The sequence below is a fragment of the Charadrius vociferus genome, unplaced genomic scaffold, assembly GCF_000708025.1.
Source record: "Charadrius vociferus isolate BGI_N301 unplaced genomic scaffold, ASM70802v2 scaffold32, whole genome shotgun sequence".
NCBI lineage: Eukaryota > Metazoa > Chordata > Aves > Charadriiformes > Charadriidae > Charadrius > Charadrius vociferus.
In genome coordinates, this window is record NW_009647856.1 from 228569 (window position 1) to 248474 (window position 19906).

The window sequence follows — 19906 nt, forward strand, 5'->3', positions numbered from 1 at the left end:
AGATTAATATGTATATTAAAGTGCAATAGTTAAGTGCAGCATTTGTTCTTTGACCTGGAATAGAGATACTCACTTTTTCTTCTATATCTTATTAGCTGAAATTTATGTTAACAAAGGTCTCTGAAGAAACCTTTTTACAAATAGAAAGCCTTTAAGAAGCCTTAACTGTAGACGTGATAGGTAGTCTTTAATTACTTACAATGTATTCCAGTTTTAAATACACAAATTTCCACAATATTACAGTGAAGTCCTAAAGAGCTAACTTTTGAACTACTGAACAGATGTGTAGCTGATGAAAGTTGCAAAAAAATTATGAAATAACTCTAGACAAGCATAAAAAAATTTACATATGTACGTGAACAAAAAGCAGTCAGTGAAATATCTTTTTAGATCCACTCCTAGAAATGAAAGTATTGGCAAGAAATCTTGAAATACTGATAGAGACTGTTTTTCTTAGTTTCTGGATGTGCATAGAAAAAGAAACACAGTCAAACTTTCAGAACTAGCTAAAATAAAATGAAACTTGAACAAAACTTCCTATTTTAAAATGTAAAAACACTGAGAGAATTAAGTTGATTAATTGTAACAAGGATGTCTAGCATTACTGCCTCAAGCTTGCCATACAGTTTTAGCTCTAAGTACACTCATCTGGAACTTTTCTGATGCCAGATCTCAAGCACAGATGTGGAAGATCAGTGTATTACATACAAAAGTAAAATCATAGAAAGGGATTATTATCCCACAGCTATAACTGATTTCTTTGGAGGGGAAAGTAATCAAAAAAAAAAAGTAGACAATCCATATTTAGTCAGCTGAGAACCTGAGACTGTCTTTGACTAACAAGAAAACAATAACAACTAGAATTGGATGGGAGTGTTTTTCCCATCTCAGCAGATTGTGTTGGAGAAGTTCTGTTTCAAATCCAAAGGAAAAAAAAAATCAACTCTTTGTTAATGAAATTCATGAACTAGGAAAAAAGTTTTGTGTAAGTCACAACAAAACATTTTATTAATAACTTTTTAAAATGTTTGTAAGTTTGAAAATGAAAGTTGTTGAAACAGAAGAGATTTGTATGAATCCATGTTTTTAATGATTTTTTTTTTTTGTAGTGATAAATCAGCATTTTCATGTAAAAGCTACTTTTGCAGATATTTCAAATCAAATTTAGTAACAGCCAATCACTGAGACTCCACAAAACCTTGACAGAGATTTTGCTGGCAACAGATACAGGAAATATCCAGCCTCTGACTCTTCTGCTTTTTAAACAAAACATGCAATTAGTTCCTTTACCTGCACTATGAAGAAAGGAGAGTCTCCTGTGATAGGACAGCGACCCTGTCCAGGGAGAACAACTGCTAACAGTCTGCACAACACCACCAGCTGATGGCACTTTACAGGGACAAATGTTTATTCAGTGAATCTTTCCTCTTCCCACTCTTCAAATGCAAAAGCAGCTCTTGTGAGATTCTTCACAGTGGAAAGATGCCTTTTGCAAATCTATTAGCCCCACTTCAAGACTGAACAGAGTTTCTTTCTAGATTTTCAATTTTTTTATATATATGTATATGCATAAAAATAATTTCTAATTTCCTGAGAGTGACTGGATTCTGTTTGCAGGCAGCATAAACAGAATGAAGGATGCAAGAAGTGGGCAGTAGGCATAGGTTCACCAAGGCTTTTTTTTACTTGGAAGTAAAAAAAAAAACAAAAACAAAAGCCAAACCAAACCAAAAAACAACTTGAGGGAAAGCAGAACACTGTTTTGGGAGTAAAAATCATCAGATTTTTACTCCCAGAGTACACCACTGAACAGAAATTGCTTATGGCAGAAGAAAATGCAGCAAAGTTTCAAAAACACTGAGAACTTCAGCGACATTAACCAAGCACTAAAGATGACATTACAAACCTGTTTAGCTTTGATCTATGGAAATAACATGAAATATATTTTATGGAAACAACTGAACATGATTTATGGAAAGAATTTTATAAATACAATATTAAATACAAATCCTTAGATACAAATAAGAATGACAAGAGACAAAGTTTATTACTTCTACAAAGACTATTAAAGATACCGTTTAAGTTTTGTGTCTCTGTAACTCTAAATGCGAAGGGGGGAAAAAAAGCCTGGAAAATGGATTAAAAACAGCAAAGACAAGGTTATGTAACAAAAAAGGCCACATTTAAATACATAAATAAATATTTCAACACGAAAAAGTTACCCTACATTAAGTAACACAGTCTGGTAGGGCAAAATACATAACTGAAATAATAATGGAGATGATACATATTTTACAGTTATGACAGAACAAAACTACGGCGATTTATTTTTAAATATACAGCCAGTGTTATCCGAGATAAATGTGAGTAATTACAGGTAAAAACAAGAAAAAAAAAATGCATAGTTTGACTTCACAGTTTGCTAAGGACTGACAACTCAAGGGGAAATACAAGGATGAATTGTTCTACTGGAAAGAGAACAGATGGTCACTCTTGAGCAACTCCAGCTATTTAAGAATTTACTAGTAGAGAAAACAAAAAGAAAAAAAAAACAAACTAAGAAGCAAGATGTCCTTGACACAGTTTTTGTTAAACTCTATGAAAAATAAGTTTTCCACCACAGACACCAGCTATATTAGCCTTTGTAACACAAAAGAGGAATTCTGACTGGTCCCAAATACACAAACGTAGAAGCAGTATGTTTGAACAAAGATAATAATTCTCATTAGATAAATAAAAATGTTACAAAGACTGATATGTGAAGTCAGTAGCGTGCTGAAACTACATTAAAGGGCACATAAATTATGCCCAGAATTCAGTTTTTATGGAATAACCTTAAAAATAATCTTACAGAATGAACAAAAGTAACTTTTTTCCAAAACAGTCCATCTAATCATTTTACTACTACAGCTTGAAGAATAAGACACAAGACCCATGACTGAGAAAGACTATACAATTACAGGTCACTGAAAAGCCCACAAAAATGACAAAACTGAAATATCATTCGCAACATTTTTAGTATCTCTTCTTCCTTCATTTTATAAAGTCAAGTACTGATGAAAGGAAGAAACACAAGTGATCTTTCCTTAATCTAAGCAAAAACATATTTACTTTTCCCAATACCACACAACAACTGACCTTGCTCACATGACAAAACTGATTTCAATAGGAAAGCACAAAATATTTACCATGATTTGGTTAAAGATCGAAGAAAGTATAAGATTCCAACATACGTAAAGCATAAGAAAGATTTAATTCCTACTTAACTGGCTATCTAGTATTGTTTCTTGATAAAGACTGGTCAATTTTCTTATTTTAGTTTATTGTTCTAAAACTGTCAAATGAAAAATACTATGAAAAACTGAAATGTATATATTAAATAGACTAATTAAACATACTACTAAAAAATCACTAGCAGTCCTTATCATACTCACCATCCAGACCTAGCAAAACAAATGACATAGCATAGAAAGCAAAGAAATCTCTCATGTAAATAATTCCTTTGCTAATTGAATTGTCCAGACTACCGTTAAAGGATCTATTTCTACCTTGATTTTGAAGTTATACCCGTTGGTTTTAAAGGCCATGATCTCTTTTGAGTAACTTGTTCTGTTCCAAAAAAATCATTACATGCCTCAATCCAGCATCATAATACAATGTGCCAAGTACAGCTTCACCTTGATAAGCCTCTGACCTACTGCAGATCAAATAGGATCTTCCCCTGTAAACATCTATTCACACAGTCCATACCTATGCATCTTCTTCCACAAACTATAAACTGTGTTAATCCCTGCAAACCAATTAGCTATAGGTCTGTACTATTTTAAATGTTTAAGACACTAATGGGGTATAAGCAATTTCTGAAGAGATACACGTATCTCGTCAGGAACATGACTGTCAATAATATGAAATCCCCACAAAACTTCCTGTGGAAGTTTCAATAAATTATGTAAAACTGCTAATCTGTGAGCCTCGAGCTCCAGGCCAGTAACTAGCAGTAAACTCCAGTGTTAATACTGGGTCCAGTCCTGTTTAACATCTTCATTAATGATCTGGATGATGGAACAGAGTGTACCCTCACCAATTTGTTGATGACACAAAACTAGGACAAGTGGCTGATACACCAAAAGGTTATGCTGTCATCCAGAGCGAACTGGACAGGCTGGAGAAATGGGCTGGCAGGAACCTCATGAAGTTCAACAAGGAGAAGTGCAAAGTCCTGTACAGGAACAACCCCAGGCATCAGTACATGCTGGAAGCCACCCAGCTGGAAAACAGTGTGGCAGAAAAGGACCCGGGGGTCCTGGTGGACACCAAGTTGAACGTGAGGCAGCAACGTGCCTGTGCCACAAAGGCGGCAAATGGTATGTGGGCTGCATTAGACAAATCATTGTCACCAGGTAAAGGAAGGTGATCTTTCCCCTCTATTCAGCACTGGTGAGGCCACACCTGGAGTACTGCATCCAGTTCTGGGCTCCCAGTACAAGAGAGACATGGCCATGCTCCAGCACATGACACTCCAGCAAAAGGTACAAAGATGATCAAGGGACTGAAGCATCTCTCCTACAAGGAAAGGCTGAAAGAGTTGGAAGTGTTCAGCCTGAGTAAGAGAAGGCTCAGGGGGGATTTTATATATACCTTGGTATATTGGCATATCCTTGGAGATACTCAAAAGCTGTCTGGACATGGTCCTAGGCAACCTGGTGTAGGTGACCCTCCTTGGAGGCGGATAGGGCAGACCAGGTGACCTCCAGAGGTCACGTTCATTGAATGCTGTGCTTTCTTTTCTATGACAAGTCCTTTAAAACTTACTTTTTATTACAGATCAAAACATAACAGCCTCCTTTTCACAATAGGATTTCATTTTCACAGTTTTAAAATTCATAGCTTATAACACTTGTAAAAGAGTAGTAAGAAAATGTTAGCCTTAATTTTAGTCTGTTTAAGGAGAATGCTGACCTACTGAGGAAACCCCCCCCAACCTAGAGTGATTTCTTCAGCGTCAATGGTATTTTATCCCAACACAGAACAGCATTTTTGGTTTGCATTCAAGATCTAATAAATAAATAGTATTCTACAATACTAAACCCAGCCCTGTATTTTAATATGCATGAGACATGCAGTTGTTTTATATCACAGCTTCTTCTTTTCAAGAAGGACAAATGCATTAGTCTAGCTCTGCATAGATTCAGAGTTTCAGACTTGTTCTCTTGATTTAAATCCATGGAAATTTTATCTTCATTACGTAAATTTTTGTAGATTAAGAGTGGCATAAGTGGGAAACGTATGTTTGAAATACAATGAACAAGCCTAATACTTCTAGGATACCACATTTCTTAGAATGTACCTAATGTATATTAAATAATAGTGATAGTACTTAAAGAAACATGAGAGCATTTTGAATTCAATTACCAAGAGCTTTCAGTGCACCTCAACTAGTGAGGAAAGGAAACACCTTTTCAGTAAAATCTGTTATTTTTCCATTTGTGGCATCCTATGAGAGACTTTCACACATCATATCTGTAGGAAAATACTGCCTGTTGGAAGTTACTGTAATTGGATCATACTTCGATGTGTAGTTATATTTCTGCTGTCTGGAATCTAGACTGGTTAGGTCCATATTGGAACAAAAGTTTTTTCATCCATTGGTGGATGAAACGGGTGGTATGGTCCTTCATTGCTCTGCTACAAATAGGAACTGACAACGGTAGCAAAATATACATTCTACAAATATAAAATATATATCTCAAAAGTCAGGAAAAAATATTGTTCCAAAACCAATATAAACTTAAGTACTACTGTAACATCATCTAGAATCTTCAGTGCCATCATGCAATGCTATAGAACATATATGATGTAACATCACCAAAGTTGTTTATTGCTAATAGAACTCATACAGAAGTAAAAATGTTTATTCTTTTAAGCTGCAAGGAAAACCCTATTGTTCTCACACAGCAGCTTTTTCCTGTATGCTCCAATTTTTTGGACATGGTCCTAGGCAACCTGGTGTAGGTGACCCTCCTTGGAGGCGGATAGGGCAGACCAGGTGACCTCCAGAGGTCACGTTCATTGAATGCTGTGCTTTCTTTTCTATGACAAGTCCTTTAAAACTTACTTTTTATTACAGATCAAAACATAACAGCCTCCTTTTCACAATAGGATTTCATTTTCACAGTTTTAAAATTCATAGCTTATAACACTTGTAAAAGAGTAGTAAGAAAATGTTAGCCTTAATTTTAGTCTGTTTAAGGAGAATGCTGACCTACTGAGGAAACCCCCCCCAACCTAGAGTGATTTCTTCAGCGTCAATGGTATTTTATCCCAACACAGAACAGCATTTTTGGTTTGCATTCAAGATCTAATAAATAAATAGTATTCTACAATACTAAACCCAGCCCTGTATTTTAATATGCATGAGACGTGCAGTTGTTTTATATCACAGCTTCTTCTTTTCAAGAAGGACAAATGCATTAGTCTAGCTCTGCATAGATTCAGAGTTTCAGACTTGTTCTCTTGATTTAAATCCATGGAAATTTTATCTTCATTACGTAAATTTTTGTAGATTAAGAGTGGCATAAGTGGGAAACGTATGTTTGAAATACAATGAACAAGCCTAATACTTCTAGGATACCACATTTCTTAGAATGTACCTAATGTATATTAAATAATAGTGATAGTACTTAAAGAAACATGAGAGCATTTTGAATTCAATTACCAAGAGCTTTCAGTGCACCTCAACTAGTGAGGAAAGGAAACACCTTTTCAGAAAAATCTGTTATTTTTCCATTTGTGGCATCCTATGAGAGACTTTCACACATCATATCTGTAGGAAAATACTGCCTGTTGGAAGTTACTGTAATTGGATCATACTTCGATGTGTAGTTATATTTCTGCTGTCTGGAATCTAGACTGGTTAGGTCCATATTGGAACAAAAGTTTTTTCATCCATTGGTGGATGAAACGGGTGGTATGGTCCTTCATTGCTCTGCTACAAATAGGAACTGACAACGGTAGCAAAATATACATTCTACAAATATAAAATATATATCTCAAAAGTCAGGAAAAAATATTGTTCCAAAACCAATATAAACTTAAGTACTACTGTAACATCATCTAGAATCTTCAGTGCCATCATGCAATGCTATAGAACATATATGATGTAACATCACCAAAATTGTTTATTGCTAATAGAACTCATACAGAAGTAAAAATGTTTATTCTTTTAAGCTGCAAGGAAAACCCTATTGTTCTCACACAGCAGCTTTTTCCTGTATGCTCCAATTTTTGGAATTAGATTTTCCAGGACACAAGCTCTGTCCAAAACGCGATATAGTCTACATTCAAAAAGGACACAGAGAGAGGGAAGGGGAACATGGAAACAATGACTGGTGATAAAACCAAGTAGTAACTCAGTAGATATTAACTATTGGACTATTTTTTTTAAACTTTCATTTTTCTTAATCTGACACCTGAGAGATAAGAACAGGCAGGTTGAAATCAGCTGCTTTTGAGAGCAGCACCCTTCATATAGCATGGTGTGAAATAAAGCATGGGAACAATGGGAAAAAAATTACAGGTCTGTCACGGGCAGAACACAGAACATGGTAAAGCTCTGCAATATAAGGTTGGAAGATGAAGGACACTTAAAATGAGAGCCAGAACATTAACATACTTCAAGCAGATGGCAAAGACTAGTCACTAGAACTAATTGCTATTAGAAGAGAAATGTGTGTATGGATTATTTTTAAGTACTCAAGAGCTGTACTTTAGGAATTACAGTAAATGCCTTTAATGGAATTCAGAAGTGAGGGTTTTAATTTAAAAATTCCCTGGATCACTATTAAAAACGGAATTCTGAAGATAACACCCACAGATGCAGCATTACTTATAAATACACCAGTTTATTGTTTTATTTTTCAGTTATCCAAAACTATCTTAAATACCCTGATTGTTTTCCATAATTGATTCCCTTCCTAGAAAAAAAAAAAACAAACACCTTTGGTGTTTGTCTCAGTACTAGGGAATTGCCTTATTACACCACTCTCATCACAAAGGAGGATATCAGACACCTCAGTTCACTTTCATGTCAGGACTATTCTCAAATTTATGTTTTTGAGAAAGTTTGACTGTTCTTAATTGTTAAGTTTCTGCTGATTTAAGACTGAGCATCACAGCAAGTCACTGAAGCCTTTAGGTCATCTAGTGTGGGTTACTGAAGAAAGAAATTAGCAGAATAAGGCAAACTGACACAGACATTTAAAAACATAGAGAGTTGGATCTCAACATACAGATTTCCTTGCTAGAAAGAGTCCTTGCTGCCCATAAGCTGGTTAAGGCTCTGAAATGACACAACCACTGTAAGCTTTATCATTTCTGACTATACCAAACATAGAAGATTAATTTCTTCAATACATAATTGCATTAAACATAAGTAACCCAGTAAGGAAAAACAGGGTTTTTTTGAGCTAGTAGGGGAAATTTTGGCTTGGCAGCAGAGTAGAGAATATACAATCAGGCCATACCAATACCACTGAAGAATAAGCAAATTCTAGCAGGACTGAACATGAGCCAACTGTATGCCCTGGCAGAAAAGAAATCCAACAGTATCTTTGGCAGTCTTAACTGGAATATGGCCAGTGTACCAAGGGAAGGGATTATCCCCCTCTACTCAGCACTTATTAGACCACACCTGGAATACAGCATCCAGTGTTGGGGCTCCTAAGAGAAGGGAGACAGCCATAAACTGGAGTGAATTCAGCAGAGAAGCACTAAGATAGTTAGGGCATGGAGCACCTTCCCCACCAGGAGAGGCTGAGGGATGAAGGCTTGCTCAGCCTGGAGAACAGACTGCTTCAGGACCTGGCAGTATCTGCAAGGAGGTGATCACGAAGACAAAGCCAGGCTCCTCAGAGTGGTACATGATGAGAGAAGGATAGACAGCAGACATAAGCTGAAACAAGAATTTCAGTCTGGATAGAAGGCAAATCTTTTTCACCCTGATGTCAGTCAAGCAGTGGAACAGTTTGCCCAGGGAGGCTGTGCAGTCTGCATCCTTGGAGGTTTTCAAGACGACAGGATAAAGCCCTAAGCAACCGCACAGCTGGAATGGCTTTGAGCAGGAGGTTGGAGACTAGAGACTGCTTGAGCAGGGTGTCTGGACAAGACAACCTCCACAAGTCCCTTCCAATCTCAACCATTCTATGATTCTGCAACTTCCTGAGGTCTCTTCCAACCTGAGTTTTCCTACGAATTTATTGAATAAAAATAAAATAAAATAAAAAAGATTAAGCGAGTTCTAAAAATAAAGTACTCCATTACTTTTTGCAAGATAATTCATATTTCTAATGATTATTTTAAGGAATAACTTAAACTAGAAGCAAAAATAGGTCTTTTTTTTTAAATTAAGAAGTCATTCAAAACTCATAGAACATTTGTTAGAAGTAGGAAGCTTCTAGTGTAGGGTTGGAAAACAATTTGTCAGTGACTAACAAAGCTCACGGTATAGGAAAAAAATAAAAAAAGAAATAGTTCCTACTTTCGTATTTTAACAATGTAATGTGAAACACTGCCATATGCCAGATGCTTAAAAATCAGACTGAATTTTGGATAGTTTTCAAAAACTAAAAACACATTTATACAAACAAGTAACACCAAAATAAAAAACAAAAACACCTATTCTACAAATAACAAAAAACCCCAGAAACTTAAAGAGAGTGAGAGCCAACAGCATTGCTTTACTGTTTTAATGCAGACATAGACAGGAATAAGAAACTGTCAACACAGTCACTTTTATTTTCCCCAAAATATCTTGAAAAAAAATGTAGCACTCTCAACTCAAGTTTGACTTGTAAATAAATCTCTCAAAAGCAAAGAATGCAGCCCCAAAATCTAGAAAGGAGAGCATTGTTTTCAGTTAATTGATAAAATTCTGCCTCCAGTGAAATAAATAACTACATCCCCTATGAAAACCCAGCCAAGGAAGTTGGAAGAGCCGAGTTGTTCTTCCTATTTCTATCAGCAAATCCCCATCAGGTCTCTGGCAATCTAACAAGCAATCTTTGGCATAAATTTCTCATACACAAAATCTTTCTCTTAAAACTTTACATTTTCTTTCCCCAGCTTTTAGAGTCGAACCACTGGCTTTTAAAAGTCTTTTGCCTTTGGAAAAATCCATAAAAATCTAAAGGATGTTTAATGCTCTTTGGGAAAAGAGCTTTCAGAATTGAAATCTGAAAAATAAAGTTTATTCAACTGTAAAGATGTGTATTAATGTTTAAGCTGAAACTGGTTAATTAAGGAAAATAATCATCATCTGTTGATGGAAAAACCTACCGCCTACCTATCTTAAGAATTATTTAAACACACTTCATACTCTATGAGTTTATTTAACAGAAGGAAAAACAGACTAGCAAGCTTAATTTAATTCTGTGGTTTAATGACTAACTCATAAGAATGTGTATTGCATTTATTTTCCAGGAATGTTAATATAGATTGCTTAGAAACCTAAGAAGAGTTGCAACAGTACAAATCATCCCTGAACAATGCTTAGTGAGTGTCTATGGTTACTACCATTATCAGAAGTCTTTGAGTTTGGAGCTGTAACCAAGTTTATTTACAGAAAGGGAAATCCTTCTACGTGCGTTCAAGAGACACTGAGCCTTGCCTATGATTCTGTTACTTCAATTTTCTGCCATAGAAATAACCAGAGTTTGAGTTTCTCGCTTTTGTGTTGATGTACTATAAAATGCAGCTGATATAATGTATAACATAATTGATAAGTCCAAGTTATCCTGTTGTATAAAAGCTCAAGTTCCTGAAAGAAAATTTATGAGCCGGTTTTTATTTCTGAAGGGAAAACAATATTTAGCATAATTGTTTGGAAACATTTAAATTACCACAGGCCTTTCCCCTCTGAATATGTAATACATGAATGAGTAATGCTTTGTGATATGAAAATTAAACATAGCTAATCATTGATATCAACAAATGTAAGATAGAGAACTAGGTTAAAGGCAAAAAGATTTGATGTACGCTTAGTGTTTTCTCATGTCCTTTTATACCAACTTAATCTAAAAGATGACACCTATATACTCAGTATAATTTGTGCAAAGCCCAGCAGGTATTGTGGTATCAAAAGCAGAGTGCCTTGCCCAACTGCAAAAGGCTGACAGTCAAGTTTGGAAAGGATCTCCTTCAGCTACAAAGCTATCAGTGCTATTCCTCAAAAGAAAAAAGGGGAGAAACATCTGTGAAGAATCACCTCCTTTTTGCTTTCACTGGGAATATTTAGCATTTAGAAAGCAGAAGGGAAGAGTTAGAAATGAGATATCTCAGAGAGAAGGTAGAACGTACCTACTGTGATACTCCCTGTTGTGGTCTGAAGGCTGGTGTTACCTATTAGGAAAAGAAAAGGGGAAAAAAAATGTTAAAAACATTATTTAACTGGTTTCTGAAATCATAACAAAGGCTAAAGTAATGTGATCCTATACAAGGATTGTAGTTATATCTGATTTGCATATAAAAGCAAAATACCATAAACCAGTTACATTGCTTGAGTAGTACTGCTTTACAAACAAAAATCTCAACACATGTGGGTAACAATGAAGTGATTCCAGACAATTAAAACACTTTGAGTAAAGCTGAAAGACACAGACCGAATGTGAGGGAGAGAAAAGCAGAGAGGCATTGAGAGGCTAAAGCACAATATTTTCATATTTTATTTTGGGCCTTTTTAAAATTGTTCTGAAGCCTGCAACAGCACTATGGATGATTTTAAGTAGTTTAATAGGATGGGTAACATAAACACCTTCTATTTTCCTCTTTTATATGCACACATACATGGCCCACCCCTGTCCAACGAGAGGGGATTTTTTGCTTTATCCTCAAAGGCTACTTCCAGGACTCACTGAACATTACCTGCTCCCTCCAGACTTACTCTTCTGTGCATGAAAACCCCTTGTCAATGCTTTTCATTGACTTCAGTGAGATCTGAGTGTGTTGGACAGACTGGAGAACATCAAACAAAAGAGTGTGTAAGGCATAAAACATAGAATGTTCTCCTCCTGAAACACCATTACTTTGAGCAGGCACTGGTGTTTTAGCCTTAAAAATCTAAAAATACATACTCTTCCTATTTACCTATGGCATCAAGTGAATCTGGAAAGACAGATGTACCTCATAACAGAAAAGTCACCTATACTACTAACAGTCTAACAAAGTTGGTAGAAACTTCCATGTATGCTACACCTGTATAATCGCCTCACAAAACACCTTTTAAATTAAAAAACTAAACCACAGCATGTCATTGCTGCCACTCCCTCATCCTCCCAGGAGGACAACAGATTAAAAAATGAGGTGGATCACAGTAATTTACTCCAATTTAGTAATACAACAATTTTCAAATTTTTTGGAAGATACCTTTAAAATTTGAAAAAAAAAAAATAAAAAAAAAATCAAGCTCTGCTTCCATATTCTGTAATTACATGGTAGTAGACAGCCATTAGGGCAGAATGTATTCTACTGCATATGATCTGTAGTGTTTTTCTTAGTGGTCTGTGGGCTGAAAGCTAGAAAAGCAGCCTATCATCAATAGTTTTTAATTCATCATTTCAAGCACATACTGTACAAAATACTTAGGGGTTCTGAAAATCAGAGTTGAAACAAAACCATATTTCAATGAATTTGAAAGATGTTTGGCTTTATTGATTGCTGTTTTTAAATGGCACACTGCAACTATCCCACCCTTTTCCCCATTTTATCATGACTAGTACTTATTTTTGTACAACCTACTAAAAAGCCTAGGGTTGTGTCAGCTGCCAACTCCCATGGGGCTGAAGCTAGATTATACTCTGTCTCAATATAGCCCCTGGGACTTGTGGATTTGCTGTTCTGTTCTTTGTTGTTCTGTGTTTTTTTGTTTTCTGTTTTGATAAGCAGGTCCTTGAAAAATATTAAACATTTGGAAATCAAACTCCTATAACCCACAACCTTATATGGCAGATATGACTAATGTTGCATAATGTAAACATATTCGTGTGATAGGATCACTTCAAACATTTAGCTAGAACAAAAAATCACTGTTAAAGCAGATAGGAACATCCTGCTGTGTTGGGACCTGCAGTGTCTACAGACAGTGCACAGAAGTGTACTTTTGGTTGTGTAATTATTCCATGAAGGCCGACACTTGACTAACAATTTTTAAGCTAGCCAAGTATTTTTAGACAGGTCAAGGGCAAAGAGAGAAAGACCTGACTAGAGGTAATTGCTAGTTTGATTATTACATCCAACTGACTTTAGCAATGTAGTGCAATACTATAAAGTCCAAAATAAAATAGTTTTAACAGAATATTGATGACAACATGCCAGCATTTTTATTTTTATTGCTTCTGAAGAAACAGTTATCTTTTCTATCATGTACAAGCTTTGCTTCTCCATAAACACTACAAAACTTCAAACTACAGTATTGCAAGTCAGGTTCAGTATAGGACCAGGGCCAAAAGATGGCTTGGGGGTATAAATAAAGGCATCACTTTACATTCTATTACTTCCATTCCTTCAATTTGTTTTGAAGGCTCTTGAGGTGGCAGGGTTATTCTGATGCCCAGAAAAAGCAAATAAACCACCACACAGCTTTTTAACACTTTGACTTTGCATTTTAAATTTGCATCAGACTAAAGTAGTGACATGCCTAAAAGAGAACAAAAATAAAGTTAATTTCTACAATCCCTTTATATACAGTGAAATCCAGAAACATACCTAAAATTTATGGAACATACTTTTATGGAACATACATCAGATTCTTTTCAGAAGGGATTATAGAGTGCCAAGCTCAAGCATTATACTGTACTACCTTCAAAACACTGCAGGTTTTCTACTTTGTCTTATCCTGTCAGTGACCTGAATAAGGCAGCTATATGTTCATCTTTTCCTATGTATTCATTAGTATGTGAATATATAAAGTAACTGCAATAACCATGTTTCCCAATGTGATTCTCTCACATAATGAAATAGTCACTAGACTATGACAAAAGAAAAGGTCAAAACCAAATATAAAGTCCTGCACATGAGACAAATCAACCCTGTATAGCGGTAAGAGTTGAGTGCTGACTGTTTGCAAAGAAGCTTCGCAGGTAAGGACCTGGGCATCTTGATGGACACCATCTTCAGTATGGGTCAGTAAAGAAGGTCAACTGCATACTGAGCTGCATAATTAAGAGTATAGCCAACAGGTAAAGCCCTCTTGTGAGACTGCATTTGGAATATTGTGTCCAATTTTGGGCTTCCCAGTCAAGAAAGTCACTGATGTACTGAAGTGAGACCAGAGAGCGGTATTGAGAAGATTAGGGGCCCAGAGCACGCTACAGACTCTCAGAGAGCTGGGTTTGTTTTGCTTTAAAAGGAGAAGGCTGAGGAGGAATCTTCTAGTGGTCTTCAACTACCTAATGGGAGGGTATAGAGAAAAGAGACAGACTCTTCTCATGGTGATGCAGCAAGAAGAAGGGATAATGGTTACAAGTTGCCATCATGGAAATTATTATTCAAAAAAAAAAAAAAAAAAAAAAAAAGGCGTTTCCCACCAGAAGGATAATTCAGGACTGGAACAAGTCACTGAGAAAGGTCATGCAATCTCTGTCCTTGGGAATATTCAATTGAAGCTCAACCAGACAAGGCCTTGAGCAAGTTTGCTCTAATTGAGCCCACTTTAAGCATTGGGTTGGACTAGATGTCAAATTCCTGTCCAACAAAAACTATTTTGTAAACACAATAAATTAATAATGCAACTCAATCCAAGACTTCGGCACAGTTGCAAAGAGGGGCTTCCCTTTTCTCCTATTTGCCCCTCTGTGGAGAATTTTCACTATAATGTTATTGCCCCTTGGATAAAGTAGCACATTTCTCAGTCTGAGAGGTGTTGTCCTTTTGGTTTTCAAGTGTCAACTAGAAAAATAAATGGCATCTGTCATCTGTAATGCCTGTTACAGAAACTGATTAAAATAACTCAAAAACAATTTCTTCAAAATAGTGCATTATTCATTTACCATACAAGTATGAAGCATGTAAAAGAGCAATTAAAAATGCCTACATGCACATTCTTTTACCTTTAGCATTTTTTTCTTTGTAAGACTGATTAGATTCAATAGGAACCATTTACCCCCTTCCCTTCAGTTGTGGGCTGGACTACAAAAAAAGCTATGTGTACTCACTGATATTTCCGTAGATATCTTAATCTCCCATTCTAAGGGTATCTTAAATATTTTAACAACTTCAGATCTGAGACATATGCTGGGAACAGTCCCCAGTCTAGCTTTCTTATTGGACATACGAATTACTTAGATTTTACATGAAAAGGTGCCTGCAAAATGCAAGCTCTTTTGTTATTTTGAGACAGCATTATTCAAATTCCTTGTAGTGTAAAATGTACAACTTTCAGAGGCAGTAATTTTAATATGAAAATTGCTTAAGAAAAATACTTCTAAGTAAAATCTTAAATTCTATTATTTTTTTAATTACCAGAACAGCATCAACACAATAATTATGTACTGCAAGGAGTGAAATCTAGCAGACATTAAGAAGTGAACTAAATTCAATTTAAATTAAAAGTCAAATGTTCAAACTACCATTTTTATTGATCCTGATAACAGTAATACAGTCATTTTATAAAAAAACCAGTGGAGTAATTTTTGTTCAATAACAAAAATACCAGTTTTAACAATGTGAAATACATGGTGCATACAATATGCACTCACTTTAAAAATAAAGGTCTCGGAGAATCTTTTCTCTATATTTTGCTACTATCACGCTGCTGGGGTTTTTTGTCTGTTTGTTTTTTGTGACAGCAAAGAAAATTTAACTTCTGATTGTATGCTTATGCCTCCATAATCTGAGGCATTGGACAGCAAGAATTTTGAATACGGTATCACTTATAGGATTGCTTAAGGACTGCAATACAGAATCATTATAGTGTTTCTACACAGAGCCAGTTTGGTCTTTCAGGTCCTAATTTTAATTCTATTCAGACCCTTCCTGAGCCAAGTATGCACTCAAGCTGACAGTGTTGGAATTGTACAGCCCAAGTTTCAACTACAAAATAGGTCTCAGGCAGGTTTGTGAAGTTTGTGTTGCCCTGACTTTGGAGTTCTCAGTTCAAAAGCAATGAAGTCTTGCCCAGTTGTGTTCATAATGTGCTGATTTTATGCCAAGTATAATATCAGGATACCGTCAGCTATAGGGTAATAGTGGGTTTGATTGCCCAAGAAGCAATCTGTCTAAGTGTTTAGAAACAAAACTACTACTAAAATTGAGCTACCTCATGAGCAAAGACCAGAAGTAAAAGTGATCAATTTTTTTTCTACCACAAAATTAGGAGTTTATCTTTTCCACTAATATATACATGTGTGTGTGTGTATATATGCAATATCATAATTTAAAATACTTTAAAAGTATTTGCTCTTACTATTAAAACATAACTGAGGACCCTGATGTTTTGCAGAAAATATATTTCTGAAAGAAACAGAAGTACCAAGCAAATGTCAATGTGCAATTGATTTTAAAAGAAACAGCCAAAATAACATTAGGTGTTCCAGATCCATTTCGTAGAGCGCTCATGAAAATAACCCTGAAATAACTTAAGAAATGTCTGTATAATTTGGATACAATTCTATTTGTTTTCACACCATTGTTCAGCTAAATGACATGAGGCAGTACTGAGGAAGTAAGTCACTAACTACAGCAGTTATTTTATTTTTTTACCAAGAAACAGAAATAAACTTTTGGATGTGCACAGTGGCATGAACATGCTCACAACTGATCATTACACAGTATCATTATATTGGTTTGAAGTTAGAAAAAAAAAAACCCAAAAGCAGATTATCAGACAGAAATACCAGTAACAATACAGTCTATATGTTAGGAAAAAAAAAAAATAAAAAAATCTCATTTCTGGCTACGCATGGCAAGTGAACTTTACCTAACAGGTTTAGAAACAAGTCTTAATTTTACTCCAAATGAACAAAGGAGTTGCTCCTTTAATTAAAAAACAAGAGTCATTTCAAGACAACAACACAAAATTGCTAAGAAATTGCAGCAATTTGTTTATAAGGCATATAGCTGGAAATCGGGAACTCTGACTGACCCGAGTAATTTTCTTTGTACATCCTCCAGTTTGTTTTACTTAACAGTAAATCACCACAAACGCATTACAGGACAGACAGAATTCAGTGGGAATTTTGTTAAATTAGAAAACCACACCAGATTCCAACCCCTGACTGCTGTTTATATAAAAAACACTCAAGTTAATTAGTTTTAGTTCTAGGCAAAGGACAGTGATGGGTAGATGGATTAGACTTTCTTCCTCGCAGTCAAAGAACAAACTGTCACCACTCTATCAGTATAAGGTGCTAGCACACACACAGACCATTTCTGCTAAAAACATAGCAATACAACTGAGTTCTACCATAGTTCTTAGTAGATGCTGTAAGAGTTACATCTCCTATGAAGAAAATAAAGGGTGAAGAGAGGGGAAGAGAAGTCTCTTTAATTTTAGTATAATTTTCATTACTGAGTTTTAAAATATTTTGACATCCTTAATGCGTGTGATGTTTCTTTCCTATAATATACATTTTTCACTATTTGACGAGCATGCTTATAAAATTGTTTTTAAAAATACAGTATGCTATATGGTAAGTTAATTCTCATCAATTCAGGCTCCAACAAATACAGAACTCTTTTGTTCATACACTGCGCACAGTTGATTTAGTGATAGTCTATAGCATCAGTCCATTTCTTACTGTGAACGTTACAAATACCTTCCAAGCAGCTGAATTTGTGACAGTACTTCCCTAACCATATGACAGTATTTCCTTCTTACCATGAATACTTCCCAGCAGAATATCACCAGCTACTGAAGACAGAGATGATGATTCTGCATAGAGATACTTAGTTTTCAGCAGCCCATCTTCAGTAGATATGTTGATGGATGTCCCCTGCAGCTTCTCTATATTCACACTCTAAAAGAAATAAACATAATGGAAAACTTGTCATCACAGTTTGAAAAAGCAGAGGGAAGTAACACTATTAAGAGGCAAAACAAATGGAAAGCAGTTGTTGATGCAGAACAAATGGAATCAAGTTCTTAGTTAAAAGCTACACAAGATGAAACAAAAACCCTTTTCGTCCAAGAAGTCTGATCAACAAGTTAATAATTCACAGGAATGTTGTAAAGAATCATTACATCCATCATACAGGTGCAGAACCCAAATAGTCACAAACAGATGAAAGAAAAAAAAATGATTTATTTTTAAAAACCAAAAGTAAAACAAGAATTAGCTTCAATAATGAAGGCTTAGTATTCACACATCATTATGACACTTAAAACATTGGTAATCAGTTTTCTCCCACCACATACTGAAACATCCACTGTCTTGGTTACATTCAGCTATTTATGCAGATTTTTAACTGGCTCACTTTGTAGACATAGCTTTGGTGAAGGTTTGCAAAAAAGCCACAGCTACTCTTTTTCTTAGTATAATTGTTCATATTACCTTGGTTACTCAGGCCTCTATTCTCGGACTTAAGCCTCAAACTATACAAAGCCTTGAAAGATGAGGGATAAGATCACCATTTCTACTTCTTTTAAATAGAAATGGAGAGAAAAGATAAGATTTGAAAAGTTGCACTATGGATGAATTTAGGGTATAAAAGGTGATGTATGAGATTATCTATGTACAAGTAACTAGTCGAGTGACATAACCCATGCCCATCTGAACAAAACAGATCACGTGCTTGTGCAACTACCATATGAATTTAATTCTATTCTTCATCAGTTAAACTTGATTTATGATGCAATCATGCAATAGTTCATACTTACCCCCCACTCAATTTGTTTTTGTTTTCCTTATGCAGACTAAGAGAATTACATAAAATCCTTATTCATTACATGAAATGATATATGGTGTGATAGATCAAACTGTGCCTTAGGTCAAGCTATCTTTAAATCCACTTTGTCATTTTAGCATCGTCATTTTGAAGAAAAAAGTTAATACAAACCAAAAGTAGTCTGCTGACCCTTCCAGTGTTATATTATATAAAGAATAAGCTATGGATGAAGTTAGAGGTATTCTGACAACCAGCAACTAGTGTTGCACAAACTCCATGCTGTATTGTGTCCCAAGAAGTGAGCTAAAGAGGCTGGTTTAGTATGGACTATATGACAGCCAAGTTATTCTGTGACCTTACCAAACCATACACACTGAGCTTTATGCCATCTTTACAACTTAACTCGTAAGATCACAGAATGGACTATTGTCTTAATACTTCTGACATGATGCTACAATACAAAGTAGGTCTCCAAGGATGTAACAAGCTACCTTTAAGAAAATCAGGGGATCAAAGCACTGTGCTAGAATTAGAGATATGTGACAGCCAACAGCTACAACCTCTGCAGGTGATGCTGCTTAGAACTATGATACAGAATCTAAGTATCAACAGTAAACAAACCAAATGATATTAAGGCAGAATTTGTCACTATTGAAAGTGACAGCACTTCAACTTTTAAATCTTTCAGTGCTTCTAACAAAACTCTAACAAGCAGAGACCTTAAACAGAAGTTTACACTGCATCTGTTCTAGGAATGTTTCTGACAGAATACTCCACTATTTCTCCCACCCAGAATGGCAAAGTGTAAACCTGCTGTGGTACATGGTCAAAGCAACAAGGAAGAGAAAAGCCACTGTCATTTTAGGCTCTAGGACCTAGACCTGTTCTTTAGAGAATTAAGTGACTTGCAAAGAACCGTTCCAATTTTAGCAGGGCCATCATTGCTATCCGCACAATGAAAATAGAGCACAGCATGCTCTATGAAGCGTGGAGGGGAGGGGAATAAAATAAAAATAGCTGCACAGTTTGGGTG

At 35.6% G+C, this 19906-nt stretch overlaps 1 protein-coding gene across 1 annotated transcript in view; it reads right to left on the reverse strand.

The window, feature by feature from the left end:
* The window catches only part of FAM185A (family with sequence similarity 185, member A), a 41222-nt gene that overhangs the window by 12784 nt on the left and 8532 nt on the right, over window positions 1-19906 (reverse strand). Inside the window, exons 3-4 of the mRNA XM_009882914.1 lie at window positions 17867-18005; window positions 11353-11394 (exon numbers count right to left, since the gene is read on the reverse strand). Of these exons, the coding sequence (XP_009881216.1) occupies window positions 11353-11394; window positions 17867-18005 (181 nt within the window). The remainder of the gene's footprint in view (window positions 1-11352; window positions 11395-17866; window positions 18006-19906) is intronic.